The 17121-nt window shown below is 36.4% G+C and overlaps 1 protein-coding gene across 4 annotated transcripts in view; it reads right to left on the bottom strand.

Annotated features, from left to right (window-relative positions):
• The window catches only part of DCC (DCC netrin 1 receptor), a 1162490-nt gene that overhangs the window by 75690 nt on the left and 1069679 nt on the right, over positions 1–17121 (bottom strand). For all 4 annotated transcript variants that reach the window (XM_086683010.1, XM_086683011.1, XM_086683012.1 and 1 more), the window contains one exon: positions 8401–8466. In XM_086683010.1, coding sequence (XP_086539136.1) covers positions 8401–8466 — 66 coding nt within the window. The remainder of the gene's footprint in view (positions 1–8400; positions 8467–17121) is intronic.

Below are 17121 nucleotides of genomic sequence, written 5' to 3'. Positions count from 1 at the left end.
ATCTAGATCACTACAGATAAGAGTTCTGGAAGACAGCCTGACTCCAGAAGAGGCAAGATGACATTTACTATCTTTTGGGCTTCAGAGGGGAAGCTTCATGATGTAATTCAGAGATTTGCAAATATCCTTCTGGACACTGTGATTATTTCATGAGATAATGGATGCAACACACTGGCCACAGGCCCTGACACAGGGTTGGCACTCAATAGACATTATGAAGTGCTTCAATATTCATTCTATGTGATCTTTCCAACTTAAAGAAAAATATAGTGTCCTGATATATCTGTTCCTGTTGTTACTAAAATAGCTTGGGTATCCAGTGTCTTGGTAATCAAAGACTTAGATGCGTTTCATTAAAATTGGTGAGAAGAGAATTAAATTTTGAAAAGTCACATGGGCATTCCATCCATTCTTTATTTTCATAACGTTTGATTGCCATAAAATGTTTCAACCTTTTTCTACTACATTTAATAAAAATAAATATATACTTCATAATCTTATGGGCCTAAAGTCTCAAGTAATAATTGGAAAATTGGTTTCATGAAATAATAATGTCTTTAATTTTTAGAGTATTTGGGAGAGAACAGATCCAATGATTGCTTGGGACTAAACTTCTTTCCTACATTTGCAGTCTTCCCTGATAACAATTTTGTTATTATAACACTTTGAGCTCAACATATGTCTCAATAATTTTACAGGTCTTTGAATTTGAACAGAAATTCCTATGGAATTGAATATTTCAAAGCATCTCCCCCTGAAATAAAGTGCTATATAGTCAACCAGCTGGAAGAAACTTTACAGATAATCTAGCCCAATGTTCCCTAAAATGAAATATTAATCAGCATTATGGGGTTGGGAGGAAGTTCCTTGGTCAATTAAGTTGGAAAACATATTTCCTTTCTCAAATCTCAGAATTTTGAACATGCTAACGTGAACTGTGAATTGCTAGGAGAGATAGGGCAGGCACAGTAAAGAATATACCCAATTATTCTAGAAAAATGTACTGAAGATCCAGTTAGGTGCCTGGGATATGATGCTGTGATCCGAACATGGATGGACCTTGAGGGCATTATGCTAATGAAATAAGCCAGACATAGAAAGACAAATCTACATGATATCACTTGTATGTGGAATCTGAAAAAGCTGAACTCATAGAAACAGACAGTAGTAGAATGGTGGCTACCAAGACTGGGGGTTAGGGGAAATGGGGAGATGTTGGTCAAAAGGTATACATTTCCAGTTATCAGATGAACAAATTCTGGGGTGACAATGTACATCATGGTGATTGTGGTTAATAATACTGTACTATATACTTGAAAGTTGCATAGATTACAAATCTTAAATTTTCTCATTACAAAAAAATAAATGGTAATTATGTGATGTGATGGGGATGTCAGCTAACACTATGGTGGTGATTGTTTTACAGTCTACAAGTGTAGCAAATTAACAGATTGTACACCTTAAATTTATACAGTGTTATATGTCTATTATACCTCAGTAAAGCTGGGGAGGGGGATGGTGATGGGCAGAGAAAATTCATGAAAGGATTCAAGCAGCCTAAAAGAAAACTATAAGAGGTATATACATACAGTTGTGATGTAGCCTTCAGCCTGCCCAACTAGTTAGAACAGAGGAAAAAATCAATGTATATTAAATGGCCTATCTTTTCCATTCCTAAAACATGTACCTTGTCTGGGTCATTTCTCACCTGGGATCAACCCATAGCTCTTACAAGGAAGAATGAAAACCCCATTTCTGAGCTATTTTTCTGGAAGAACAGAGAGGGAGCAATAGCCAGGCTATCGAACCACTAAAACGTATTTATAGGGCCATGCTTATATTGTTTCATAATAATTTGCATGTCATTGTCTTATACATTGTGTGGTCTGAGAACAGTTTCCAAATTAGAATTGGAAACTACTGGGGAGGCGCCCGAGTAGGAGGATCCTAGGCTTGCCTCCTCCCAAGAACACAACTAGGTAAGTATCAAATTTGAATATTGTGATTGCTCCCCCCTCACACCCCTCAAAGAGGCATGATTGTTGACTTCATGGAGGTTACAACTTACTGGAAAAGATGTATGAAACAGATCATGAAACAAATATAAAATTAAAACTATAACTGGTATTTTTAAAAAGTAGAGTTCAAAAGAAAGATGCAATATGAGAACATAACAGTCCTTGGAGGAGAAGAGAGGTCATGAAAGGCCTCATTACAGAAGTAACATGGAGGCAGAATCATGGAGTATCCTAGGAGTTAGCTCCTCTTTCTTTACAAAGGAACTGAGAGAAGATCATATGTTTGGAACATTGGGAGCAAAAGGGAAATGGCACAAAATGAGGCTGGAAAGAGAAACAAGACCCAGTTCATTCAAGAGCCCTATAGGTCACATTCAGTTATTCTCAGTACAATCACAGACCATTTAAGGGCTTTCAGGAAGGAAGATGTTGCTGGTGGAAGCAGAGAGACCAGCTAAGAAGATGTTAACATTCTCCAGGTGAGAAGGAGTGATAACTTCAACTGAAATGGTGGCCATGGCAGTCAAGCAAAGTAGACAGGTGCAAAACACAATCTGAGAATGAATAATCAAAAGCAGATTGCATATGGAGGAGGAAAAAAGGAAGCATCGGGCAGGTTTAGACTTAAGTGATTGTCCTATGTCTGAGATGAGGGAGAGGGTGAAAGACCAAGAAAGGAAAAACAAAAGCTCAGTCTTGACTATGTCAGGGTTGAGATCTTATGATAAATTATAAAGAGGCAGCTAGAAGGTCTGGGTTAGAAATATAAATTTCGGAGCTGGCACACAGATGGGAGTGGACAAGGTCACCGAATCAAGAGTATAGAGTTAGTGGAGATGCTTTCTCAAGACTAACACCTCTAGTATTCAGGTAAAAGGGGAGAACCAGGCAGAAGAGAAGTGAGTGGCCAAAGTTCCCAATACTTATGTGACCATGGACCATTTTTTCTCAGAGCTTCTCATGGGACCCATTTACCTTGGAACAACCTTTGGGGAATTGGTGATCTAGATCAGCGGTTTTTAACTGAGGAGATTTTGCTCCCTAAGGGGAAATTTGGCAAAGTGTAGAGGTATTTTTGGTTCTTAAAACATGGTAGAGGGGAAATAGCCTTGGCATGTAGTGCGTAAAAGCCAGGGATGCATAGGATAAGCCCCACAACAAAAAATTATCCAGTCTCAAATAACAATAGCTCTGAGGTAGAGGAATCCTGATCTAGCTTAACATTTTCTATGTTCAGATGAAAAACTAAGATCCCAAGAGTTTAAGTGACTTGATTCACACAGTTCTAATCCTTGGCAAAGTCGTATTAGAACCTGGGGGTTGGTATTAGTCTGGGATCTTTCAAATCATTTGCGATAGATAATGGTTGGACGGCAGGTAGGCAGCGCCCCTTATAGACTAAAACTTGATACCCTGGACCACTCCAATTACCTTTCTATGAATGATGTAAAGTTTTATTTCTGGACCTTTCCTTTGGCATTAAGGTGTCTGTTGAGTGCTTACAATAGCTCACCAACCTCAGAATGATCATTTCATGCAAATATGGAAGAGCTTTTATGTCTATTTTATTTAGATTAGTTAAAATATTACTGCATTCTGAAAATAATAAAATAAAAGTTTTTAAGAGTAAGGGTCAAGTCATGATCTTTTCTCCCAAACACACAGTGTAAGGCATATTTTACAGAACACCTAATATGATTCTGAATATCTAAAAATTAATGATATTGATTTTTAGAAATATTTCACCAAAGCATCAACTTATCAAAGTTAATTTGGGTTTTAAAGGTTGAGATCAATACAACCACATATTTATAGGGATTATAGATCTCTTAACCAAAATTACTAATTTTATAAATTACACACAGATCCATCAACAAAAAAAAAAAAATGCTGATTTATCTTTCCCAATGAGAACAGCAAGATTGAAGTGACTTTCAGTGTTGTATTCATACAAATATAAACTACAAAATCACATTTTCAGAAGTTGAAGATTTTCCTGCTTTGAGAATGTGGACCACAAAATTGAATACACCATAAAAATAAAATACTACCATATCAGTACCTATTAGCTTTGATTCTATCTGTCATAAGAAAATAATTTAGGAAGACTCTTCAGTTTCCTCAATTTAATTAAGGGCTTACAACTACAAGAGCAAACATGAACTATAGCTTTGTTTTTATTTGAATTCCAAGAGTGCATTTTTAAAGAGTGGCATGCTGTAAGAGAAAGTAAGTGACTAGTGAGGTCTAAATTTATTTGAAACTAGCTTGAGGATCCCGACAATAAGCCATTATTCTATTATAATTCTTTGAAGGATGAATACAGGAAGTGTAGGGAGAGATAGGAAAACTCTAATTCTGTCACTCTAAGAGGAGATATATGAAAATTTCCTGGTGTATGAGGTTTAAAAGCTCAGATTTTAAAATGTTTTCGTTGACTCAGCCTAGGTTGGGTGGGTTTGGAGTTTTATCAGTCAAGGTTTCATTTGTACATTGGATTGGAAATTATAACCCTTCTTAAGGCATAATAAGACATTAGCAGAACTTTAATTAGAAAGGTAGGGTTTTTCAGATGCCTTTGCTGATTTGCTCGTAATAACCTAAGCTAAAGTCAAATTACATATTTACCATCATTTATCAGTTAGAAAAATAGAATGGGAAACAGATTGAGTTTGCTCTCCACCATCCATGTCTCTTAGAGGTTATCAATTCAATCAAGTAGCCTGTAATAATTCGTGATTCCAGTAGAGATTCTATAAATGATTCAGGTGCTTTGTTCATCCCATTCATTTAACATGAAACACCTAAAACATCATTATGTGTTGCAGAAAATTGAGAAGGGGTGATGGGCAATGATCTATCTAAACTGGTTCAAAGTCACTGGCTATTGTTCCTCTATTTTATCTTCATGAATTTCTCTAGTGATATAATGTATATCAGACTAAATTTAATTGCAATTATTTTTCTGACTAGGAATCTTAAATGGCAAAAAAAAAAAAGAATACAATAACATGCATTCCCATCAATTACTATAATTCTCTTCATCTGAGATCTGACTCCTGTGAAAAGTTCTTGTTGACTTAACCTGTTAGCATCAAATTTGGTCTGGGGTTTCTTTTCAGAAATCTCACTTTATTTTGAAGGGCAAATTCAAATAGTCAATACCAAACTTTCAAACTTGATCCAAAATTAGGACTGCTATATTTAGTAATTAAAAATACAGGAGGCTCAATCAAATTTCAGTTATTTGTAGTCACCTATACATGTGCACCTTGGGATGCATACATACATTGAAATGGAAATTTCTTGCAATATTTTCCTTTATCTCATATATAGGTGATTAGAAAGGATTCAAATTTTCTGGCCTCCTGTATTTTTACTTGCTAAACTTGAAAATTCTATTCAAAATTAGAGTTCTTTAGGACATGTCGTTTAAGAGAATGCCTAGTTTTATGTTTGTGGCTTACACTTGCTCCACCTTTAACATGCATGACCACTGCCTATTAGAGGGTAGAAACAGTGAAGGGACAAGTGTTCCTTCTCAATTAACTGTTCTGGCTCTCTCTTAATTTCTTGGCACTCTGTCTCTTCAAAAAACACCATCCTGTGCCAGTATAGATAGTCAGCCCTTAGCTGCGGATGAATTCCATTTTGAAACTCTCTGTAGAAACCATATCTGAAAATCAGCTCTGCAGGATGACTCTAAAAAGGGGATCATGCTAATTCTTGGCATGGACTCTAAACCTAGAACCCATCTCAGGGCAAAAAACACTACAATGTTATTTCCCCACACGATTTCAATGATGACCTTCTTTTTACCCTCCTTCATATCCCTGAGATTTTTCTCACTCTCTTTCATCTTTCTGAAGCGTATTCCTCTGCCTTGTCCACCTGGGTAATTCCCCCTCTTCATTTGTTGTTCCTGTGGAGGTCTAGTTTTCAATCTGTGTGCATAGTTCATAGCAAGCACCCTGCACACAGTGATGGCTTAGGGGCATTTCTAACTGATTACTTGAATGCATGAAGTGTGTTTGGCATATTGTTGACTCTTGAGATAAAATCTGAAGCAAAAGAATGAGTTGATAAAACTTGCACAGTTTTGGGAAGGGAACCATCATTATCTAAACCTATTGAAGGAACATGCCCTTCGTCTGTTTTCAGTCCCAACACATCCCTCCTCTCAACTTTCTGTTGTGAGCTTCCTAAAGTGTCCCTTGTGTGTCTGAGAGCCTGGAAACTATCAGATCCAGGCACCAGCTATAGAAGGTGTCTAATCCTCAAATACCTATAGGAGACAATAATGTTACTTGATGTGGGTAGAGGATGTGTGTACAAGACAATAGGAAGTGGTGAGGACTGTAGCAACCTGGAGAGAGCATTCTGGGTATAACCTTAGACAGGTATGATTGGAATATATTTAGGAAGCTTAAATGTAAGAACTTATACTTATCTGGTTAAGTAAACTGCATTAATAGCAGAAGAGGGTATGCCTGGTAATTAGAAAAGAAGTCAACAGGTAAATATATGTTCCTGAATCCAATACTGGACAGAGGAGGGGATGCTGAGCCTTTAAATGGAGCATCTGGTCTACTGCACATACATACATGTCCTCTTTGAGAAAATAGATGCATTAGGTTATCATTACCTATAATAGGAAATAATCACTTAGCTGAACCCCTTATTCCAATTTCTCACTCAGTAAACAACTTTTAGATTGCAATTTGGCTTCCCATATGGATTTTTGTTTTTATTAAAATTTTTTTTAAATTTTTATTTATTCTTGAGAGACAGACAGAGCATGAGTGGGGGAGGGGCAGAGAGTGAGGGAGACACAGAATCCGAAGCAGGCTCCAGGCTCTGAGCCATCAGCACAGAGCACGTTGTGGGGCTCAAACTCACAAGCTGTGAGATCATGACCTGAGCCGAAGTCGGAAGCTTAACCGACGAAGCCACCCAGGTGTCCCAACCCATATGGATTTTTAAATAGAAGAGCATTCAAATGAATATTTATCTATTCAGAAATCAAATTTTTCATGAAAACCTGCTAAAATTGTTGTATAAACATATTGTATTATTTTCATAAAACAAAATACTAAGAGTATTTGTAAACACACAGATGAATCTTAAAAACAAAATTAAAGATGAATGCAAGATGCAACAAGATACGTATCCTATGATGCCATTTTTATAAAGTGATAAACATGTATAGTAATATTATAATGTTTAGGGATATATATCTATACAGTAAAAACCATATTTGGGAGAGTGTTTACATCAATGGGGAATGGAGGAAATGGTGGAGAAGCATGTGATAAGGCAGAGATATATAACAGATTTCAATTATATGTTGAATATTTTATATTTTAACCTTGCTGATGAGTACACAAGTTTTCATATTTGTGTTTTGAATGTATGAACTATATATCTAGCAAACCAAACCAAACAACAGCAACTGAACAAATTTTTAAAAACCTATGAAAGGAACTTATCATATATACATCAGTCCCTTAGAAGTTTGGCTTGTATTAATTCATTCTCCCAAAGTTTCTGTTTCAGCAAAACTGAGGACAAGATCTTAGAAGACAGCTCCAACACTAACACCAACTGCTTCTTCTGTGCAGTGCTAGATATTATTTCTGGCCGACCCTGAAGCGTATGAATGGTCCATCAGGATGAGCAGAAATAAACGTTTAATCCTTAGAGTGTGAAGAAAAATTAGCAATAAGTTGCTAAAGGATTCTGAAGAGTAAATTCTCTAAGCAAAAATTCTTAGTGACTTCAGTTTAGGAAACTAAGTGGGTTTCAGTTCAATCTCCCTTAGAGATCACGTTTCTCTAATAATATTAAATTTTTGGAGACATTTTATTCCTTTATTTTTTTAATGTGAGTGAGAGAGAGTGGGAGAGGGACAGAGGGGAGGGGACAGAGGACCTGAAGCAGGCTCTGTGCTGACACAGTGAGCCTGATGTGGGGTTCGAACTCGCAACTCGTGAGATCATGACCTGAGCTGAAGTCTCAACCGACTGAGCCACCCAGGAGCCCCTGGAAACCTTTGAAATACATATAACACTTTAAAATTTAGATATTATATTATTAACAACTCTGAATCATTTATAAAATTTTCCATGCTTGAACTTTTCAACTGACTATTTTGTGCACTCAACTCTCATTGGCATTATCTCCTGGTAGAATGTACTACAGGTTTGCTAATAACTTCATATTTCTTTTTTATATATATAGCTTAATACTTCTATTATCCCACTAAAATCCTAGGTCTGGGATTCTTAACACTTTCAGTAAGTAAAAAAATTGCCTCAGACACTCTAGAATTAACCATTTAATTAATATAACTAATCCAATAGAATCTAATTGATAGACTTACCATTGAGAGTGCTTCTATCAATCAAATTAGTATCAACTGGCCAATAACCTCCATCTCCATGACGACCTATTTGTTGGGAAAACATATCAGCATGTTAGTGGATATACAGCATGAAAGCATAATGAAACAGACAAAAATAATAAATATTTTAAAACACACACACAATTGAACAAGGTATTTTGGCTACTTCAAAGAAAGTCTGAGACTATTAATACCATTATGTTTTGTGAAAAAATGTTATTTTCTATGTGTCAAAAAATCTGTCATGAAAATAGACTCTTTTTTACAAAAAGCTAAATTCAATTCCTCTTTGAAAAGTTGTCCCCACTTTTTTTCTACCAATCTCCTTATAAAAGTGTCCCCAGAAGGTACAGCAGTGGTTTGAGTCCCAGTGTAACCTCTCAGAACAGAAAGGGTGCTGGCCATGGCTCCTAGAGAGGCAGACCCCCACCTCTTTCATGCTGCAAGAGGTCCATCCATCTGATACGATTTTGTGGCAAATTATCATTATTACCCTACAAGGGGACTGCACATTTTGTCTTATAACTGGGTTTTGAGCAGTCCTTGTGGTATGTGCAAAACAGGTGCCTGGGAATGAGATATTAGATACAGAGTCAAGAATGGGGTTATGGCACAGCTCACATACCTGTTCTGAATTTTTCTTAAAAACACAGCAGGGAAGAAAGAAGGCTTCTTTAACACCACATTATTGGAAGCACTGCTTTCCAGTAGGTGTGCAACAGTTGTAAAAGCAGTATTGAAGAGAATTGAGCCAGAAATAACCAGAATTGTGCTATCATCCAAATTTAATTAATGATATTTCACCACAGATGATACCTTTTTCTATTGGTACATTTGTGGAACTGTAATTAGTTTTTTTAGATTTTGAATTCTAGAATGTCTATTAAGTAGAAAATTTATAAGAACACATTTGGGAGTTGAATTTATATGCAAACACATAGAAGAATACAGCTAATATTCCATTTCTTCACTTCAGAGAGTTATTTCTGTGAGCAGTTAGAATCAGTGGATGACATAGAGGAAGCCACCTGAGGCACTCAGCTACAATAACATAGGATGTTTTCTCACATTGCTTAGATTTTATTTTTCTTCTTTTAAGTCCTGCTCTTGTGACATTCTTTGGCATCCCAGACACTCCTCTTGCTAAAGCTTTCTCAAGATCCCATCATTTTATTTGCAAAACAGTTGTGAGCAACAAACCCAAATCTTGTTAACAGACTATACGTTCAGAATTTTAAAAATTCCTTTCATATCAAGCCTGAGCTGAAGTTAGGATATCAAGCTTCCAACAAGCAGTGCATAAATTAATCCAATCACACCATAATCTGTTTTCAGTATCAATTGGTAAATTTAAAATCTGCTGGCCAGTGACTGTGGTCTCCCATAAGGGTAGGCAGGAGAGAAGCAAATGAAATAAGCAGCCATTGGGAACATTTTGGTGGGCTGACTAAAATCTGCACAAGCCTTTTCCCAAACACCTTCCTTGTGTGACTCTGATACATTTGGGTTTCAATAAGCAGAGGATAAACTTTGCCCACGGGACACGGTAAGATCAATGTTGGAAGAAATGAAGCGAGACAGAAGTTCTGTATGAATATTAAGGTAGCTTTTCTCACATCTGAAAGCAACTAGATTGCAAAGCAATCAGCCAAAAGAGATGCTAACAGTGCCATCACTTAGGCCAGTAAAGCAATAAATGATTCCTGGTGGGAGTAATCCTGTATTGGCTGGAAATTAGGTAAATAGTCTGTGGAGGATTTTCCTTTTCCTCTAGCATCCTGACAAATGTCTTTTTAATGAAGTTTCTCAGACTCCCAGCTAGTTTGTGGGAAGATGCAGAAACAAGCCCACAAGCACATCCATATATTACTCAGACATAAAGCTCTATGGGTACAGCACCCCCTGGATTTAGCGAGGCTATTGATTACACTGAATTTCAAATAGGTAGGAGAAAACCAGATGTTCTATGGTTAGGCTCCATGTCAGATAAAGGAATTCAGGACATCTTTCTAAATAAGAGAGGGCAGCTTAAAACTTGAGCATTCTACCCACACAATCTAGTATATTGACATTGCTTAACTTTTTGTTGGTTATAATTAGATTGATACCAGAAAAGAAAATTAAGTAACTCTTAACAAACCCAACAGAGAGTACTTTAAAGAAACTTGATATCATCAACAAGCAAGATTGGATTTATGGTAATGTAAAGTCTTAGAACCACTTCACTAAGGAAACACAAAACTCAATTCTGGGATATTGGTGAGTCTGGGGATCTCTTCATCTAAAGACGTGAGAATCAAATTTTAACTTTGTGTGCGGGTATGCTTCTCCTTTCTAAAATATGTCTTCTAACTTCCAGAAAGGCTTCCTTTATGGATAAATAATAAGCTAAAACAAAAAAAGATTCTCCCACTTCTTTAAGGCAAGAACCACAAAGTTGTCAAATGAGGGGACACTGAAGACCAAAGAGGACACTGAGTGCTATTGCTTGCACATCAAAGCATTTTTAAGGGCTTTTTGATGTGGATCAAATACTAAATGTGTTTATTTTACTTGGTTAATTTCATAAGCACTGATCTAGGGAAACAGAAGATGAATGGGAATCTTCAAGATGGAAAGTCAGTTGACGCAAAAGTATAAAGTACTGTCTGATCCCAGAGGTCTTAGTTTTATTAATGGAGCATAAAACAGGTAACAGTTCATTCAGAATTTATTAAGGGCCTACTAAACATAAGGCACAGTCCTAGGTCCTTGAGGAAGTGGTAATATAAAAAAAACATGTATTAGGTAAGGATCCTGCCATGACAGATCAAGTTGGGTCACTGTATCCAGATCCTATATAGAATCTTAAAACTAACTGCAGATGGTTTTTAATTCGTACTGGCCTTGAAGATTTAAGAACAAGTTACCCCATCTTTTGCTATAACAATACTATTAGGTCTAATTTAAAATGGTTTTTTGTCTAATATTATTAAAAGAACTACATGCAAATAAAAATAATGTATTATTTTCAGTCTTACGTGTTCTGTAGTTATATTTTCCATAAAAGTTTTAAGTTTCTTTTTTTTCCATACTGCCCTAAATCTCTAACATTTCTCACAATTAAAAATTGCAAGTAAGTAAATAAATACATGAAGTTTAAATATAACATTTATAAAAATAATGTTAATAAATAGCAATGTATAAAGGCTTTTTGTATTCAAATGAAGCTTAACATGGTTCAAAAGTTGGAAATGGGTAGTTTCTTCTTTCTTTTTTATAGAATTAGTAGTATCATGACTTTATGTGACACAGTAATCAGAATGTGCTTTATGAAGAAAATACACATTCTACAGAATCTAAAGAATTCTTGTGTGACTCTGTACCCATATTTTCTTTGTAATAGAAATGAGGGGGAGGAAAGGAATTGAGATGCTGAAGAGTAATGAATTTATACACCATTTAACCAAGTAGGCATTTTATCCAGATAATTTTATTCAAAAATCACCTCTTCCAGAAATTTTTGATAATTAAAACAAATGTTTTCTACTTTTCCTTAGGTTTTGAAACCAGGAAATGGTGCTTTCACAAAGAACAATAAAACAAAACAAATGAGCCCATGGTTAACTTTAAAAAAAGGAAGTGTATGGCTATTTTAGAGTTATTCAAAATTATTTATATATGTTAAAATTTATTTTATTTAGGTACTTATTAAGTAGGTCCAAACCAGAAATTTCTTATTCCTCCCCTTGAGGAGGAATTTTTACAATATGATACGCTATGAAGTCATTTAAAGAGCGAACATAAGCAATAAAGTCACTTAAAGAGTAAATAAAGTTTATTTATTTTTGAGAGAGAGAGAGAAGAGAGAGAGAGAGAGAGAGAGAGAGAGAGAGAGAGAGAATAAGCAGGGGAGGGGCAGAGAGAGAGGGAGACCCAGAAACTGAAGCTGGCTCCAGGCTCTGAGCTGTTAGCACAAAGCTGGATGGCAGGGATCAAACTCATGAACCACAAGATCATGACCTGAGCTGAAGTCAGATGCTTACCCAGCACCCCAAGAGTAAACTTTTATATTTTATTCAAAGGATTGATCTCTTCCTCTTTTTTTTTTTTTTTTCAAGAGACAAATTCCTCCTTGGGCAAAAGCTAAAGTCTCCATGATATTCCTGTTGTTTGTTCTCTGGATTGAGGGGGAAAGTGAACAGAGGCAATATGACTTCCTGTAGGAAGTGTGCTTATTGTTATATTCCTTGGTGCTTACTAAAGTGACATGTATACTGTGTTCTCAATGCCTGATGAGTGACTAATGTGAGTTAGAATGCTCAATGATGTATTGTTAATATGAACAAAAGTTTAAGTTATTATACAAGTTATTTTCTATGTTCTTATTCTTACATATCACTTAAAATATTACTTTTATATTTTTACTGTGGTGTGTGTGTGTGTGTGTATGTGTGTATGTGTGTGTGTGTGTGTGTGCGTGTGTGTGCAGGATGAAACACTAATGTTTACGTTATGTCCCTACTTTTAGCAGACATGGGCAGATGGAGAATATTTCCCATGATAAAACATTTTTAGCCCCTACCAAAGATTAATTCAACTGGGATTTCTAGAGTCTGGCTTTTTTCAGAGTAGATGCTTATAAGTTTACAGAGGAGTTAATGGAAAATTAATCTGCAGAGGACATGGAGAAAACTGGATGTGGTAGTTCTGATCTATTCATTAATCTACCTTCTCCGAGTGAGGACAACAGAGAGTCCTCCAGAATGACAACCATGCCATTCAATCAATTTGAAGAAAAACATATGGCCCATAATCTAAATCGAATGAATAGATTGGTCATCTAACAAATGTTTAATACACATCCTCCCAAGGATGCAGAGCACTGAGGTATCTTCTTGATCTTAGAGTTGATTTTCTGAAAATAATTCTGGTGATAATGATGGAAATTGAATTGATTTTGTGTCTTATATACCAGTGGATAAAGGATATCTATTAATGACACCTGAATAGAGTGTTACAGTCCAATACACAGATCATATGGAGATCTATTTTAAAGCAGATGATTTTTCAGAGGCTGGAAAAGTGTCTAAGAGATCAATTTATCATGTAGTTGATAATACTGCTGACTTTGAACAAAGGCATCAGGGTATCTAAAAACCAGGAAGTGAAATCATAACTCATGCCTAGGATATTTCAAAAATATATTAATGGAAAAGAATTAATCAACACATTGTTTGCAAGTAAACATGAAAGAAAGCTCACTGATTGAATGTTACTAGTTCAGATGTAAGGAAAGCTAACATGCCTGCCACATATTGAGACTTGGTGCTCAACAAATCCTTCTTACTTTCCTTCCTTCAAAACATCTCCTTATATTTATGAGCTGTGGCAAGTCTAAGAGCAGTAATTTGTGGCAATGGGAATGTATTTGATGACCTATTCTGAGTCAGACACAGTGCACGAGAACCAAATATACAATTGTCCATCTTTTCCTTGACTAGGAGAGGCACTATTTTTTTGAAGTTCCAATTTCTGATTGTATGCAATAAAATATGAACAGAGTAGACTACAATAAAAGCAAATTCATTTTAAAAGAATCTTTAGAAGTGAATCTAAAATCTAAGATTATTTTTTCATATACAAATATTATGAATTGGGTGATCATATAATTATGAAAATCAGGACACTTTAAGATGGAAGAGGGTGCTATTGTCAATTTTTCCTGAATCTGCATATTAATCAGGACACTCCTAGACAAAATAGAAATTATAGTCATCATAGACATGAACAATTTAAATAAATGGCTCTTGGTTGACATTTCAGTGTGATTTGGGGTCCTAAATTCCTGAGGCATATGTGTAGTCTTTTGCAGTTTGGCAACAGACAGGTGAAGAGAGAGTTGCCTGACAAATGTTCTAAGGTAGAAAAAAAATTACAAACACTGCATTATTTTTCTTTTGCAAGCACCAGAGTAAAACAGCCCTATGCTAGACTAACTGGTATCTGGATTTCTGAACATGATGATACATGTCAGCCAATGAGAAGAAAAGAAAAAAATACATACATACATATTAATAATATGGTGATTATGGGATTTTCTCCTCTCACCAGAATCTCCTTGTATGAATTCTTGCTGTAGTATATCTGCATTAATGGCCAGTATATGGGTCTAAGACAACACTTTTAGATGCAGCCTTGTCTTTATTAGAATCTAAAAACCTTCCTGTTCCTCTAAATATGGGCCCTCTCCTGGATGACTAGATCTCCCGAAGAGCTAGCTCATTTACCAGACTAAAACATGGAGAATGAGGAAGAATTTCTTGTGGATTATAAGGGAGCAGCTGTTCTTAAAAGCCACTGAATGATCATGAAATTCTCCCCTACCTCGATGGTCCACAAGCTTATCCCAAAGGCAGTGTGAGATATGTTTGTGTCGAATGAAAGTTACCAAGCAGTGCAAGAAGTAACAAAAGAGCATGGAAGCTCTTTCTTCTCCAAGTGACTGTATGTTAGCAAGCTGCAACTACAGTATGAAAACAATAGAACATAAGTACCACACTGACTTCAGTGCAAGTATATATAAATAATGACACTGTTGGGGCACAACCTTTTTTTCATTCACGTATCAGCCCATATTCCATCCATCTAGTCAACAACTGTATTGAATGGACCCATTATTTAAGTATTAGGGATATAAAGTCACTACTGCAAAGGCTCATAAATTAGCGAGGGGGAAAATGTTAAGGGAGTATTACAAACTACATTGTATATTCAAAGTTTTAAGAGTATTATAAGTAGGTGCCCACAATGGAAAAATAGGATGATTGACTATGCCTAGTAAAATGATGGAAATCTTTTCAGGGTGACATCTGAGTTGAGAATTAAAAGATGAGTAGATCAGGTAAAGAGTGAGGTGGGTAAGCTTAGAAAGACAGGAAGACACGAAATAATAAAAGTCCCTATATGTTCTACCAAACACTCTAAAGTTTCTCTTGCAGAAGACAGGGGACCATTACAGATATTTTATGCAGAAAAGTGACTTAATTGAATATGTATTTTAGACAGAGTATTGTGGCTGAGTATGAAGAAAAAATGACAAGAGACTGTTGTAATAAGTAGCATGAGGATAATATTAATTATGAATCTACAAGGCAGATATTATCAGCTCCATTTTATAGGTGAGTAAACTGTGGGTCAGAAAGACTAACTAATATACTCATTTTAAGCAGCTGAATAGGCTTGACTCTGATGACGATTTTACCATTAGTAGGTGAATTAAAAGAAGGATGGGAGAGAGAGTTGGACAGAAATTAGAGCATCTCTCAGAGTTGATCCTGGTGTGTGAGTGTGAAAGTTTAGATGTGGGAGTGTGACTTGAGGTGGTAGCTCCATTTTCAATAGGACACACAGAATACCACAGACTTAGGAAGACAAAGGAAATAGTCCAGTTTGTAACCATGCTGAGCAATGGGGCCAGTAAAGGTGACAGTTCAGAAAACACATAGCAGAAGTGGACAAATAAGGCTAGGGAAACTCTTCAAACATGAGGGATACTTAGGCCCTATTCCTACTCCTACTCCTATGCCTATTCCTATTCCCATTCCATGTCTTCCTTTCCTTTCCTGCCCCATGGTCTCGCACCCCTCTCCCCAAGAAAGAAATAATTGGCATCAGCAGGCAAGAGTGAATGGGGTTTGCAGGGATCTGCATACAAGCTAGCATGCTGATCTTCAGTGGACAGTGTAGACAGTAGATACTTGGTGTGTCGAAAAATAGGAAAGCCAGAGAACTACTGTGTTAGAACGCAGAGAAAGAGCAAAAGCCTCACCAATTTCTCTCTCTCTCTCTCTCCCCCATCGTGCACTATTCTGCATAATGGTTCCCTAACTGTCCCTTGAATGTGGCTTGCAATCCTCATTCTTTGAGCAGCTTCTTGGCATCCTGATATTCCCATTCTAGGATTTCTCTAAATAAAGGTTCAAGTAATCTTTCCCTCTGCAATCATTTGTGTCAAATCAAGTTCTACTCATATATTAAAAGTTCAATCTTGGGTTTAAGGAGTCTTTTCTGCTACTATAGATAGTGATTTCTGATCTAAAACCCTATCATATGATATACATACAAGATGATACCGCTTTTTTAAATGTTTCTTTCTTATCTTTTTTTTTTGAGGGGGGGTTTGGGGCAGAGAGAGAGGGAAACACAGAATCCGAAGCAGGCTCCAGGCTCTAAGCTGTCAGCACAGAACCCGGTGCAAGGCTCAAACTTGCAAACCATGAGATCATAGCCTGAGCTGAAGCCGGATGCTTAACAGACTGAGCCACTCAGGCACCCCAAAAGATGGTAGCACTTGATTTCACATTTCATATTTTTCATGTTGGGCTGGGAGTATTTACATACCCTTCCTAACTATATTTCATGCTTCTTAAAAACTGACTTATGGAACTGTATTCCTTTCTTATGCTTCACCACACCCAGCACAGTGCTAGGAACATAGTTACCAGCAAGCTGTCAAAAGTGAGTCCAGTCCTTTTCATACTGCACGTTTGAAATTTCAAAAACTCATCAACACCCATTAGTTTTTATTTTTCTCCTTTCTATACTCAGAATTACAAGCAGCAGGGGAAATGCAAGAAAAACAAATTTTCTGCTAACAAGAAATGATAGGTAGGGTAGAGATCAAGACAAGTGCACAGGAGGTCAGACTCATCTACAAAT

This window comes from Puma concolor, chromosome D3 (genome assembly GCF_028749965.1).
Source record: "Puma concolor isolate L17-30 chromosome D3, mPumCon1.1.hap2, whole genome shotgun sequence".
In the NCBI taxonomy this organism is placed as follows: Eukaryota; Metazoa; Chordata; class Mammalia; order Carnivora; family Felidae; genus Puma; species Puma concolor.
Note: the sequence above shows the minus strand (reverse complement) of the source record. Positions and strands in the feature narration are given on the sequence as shown.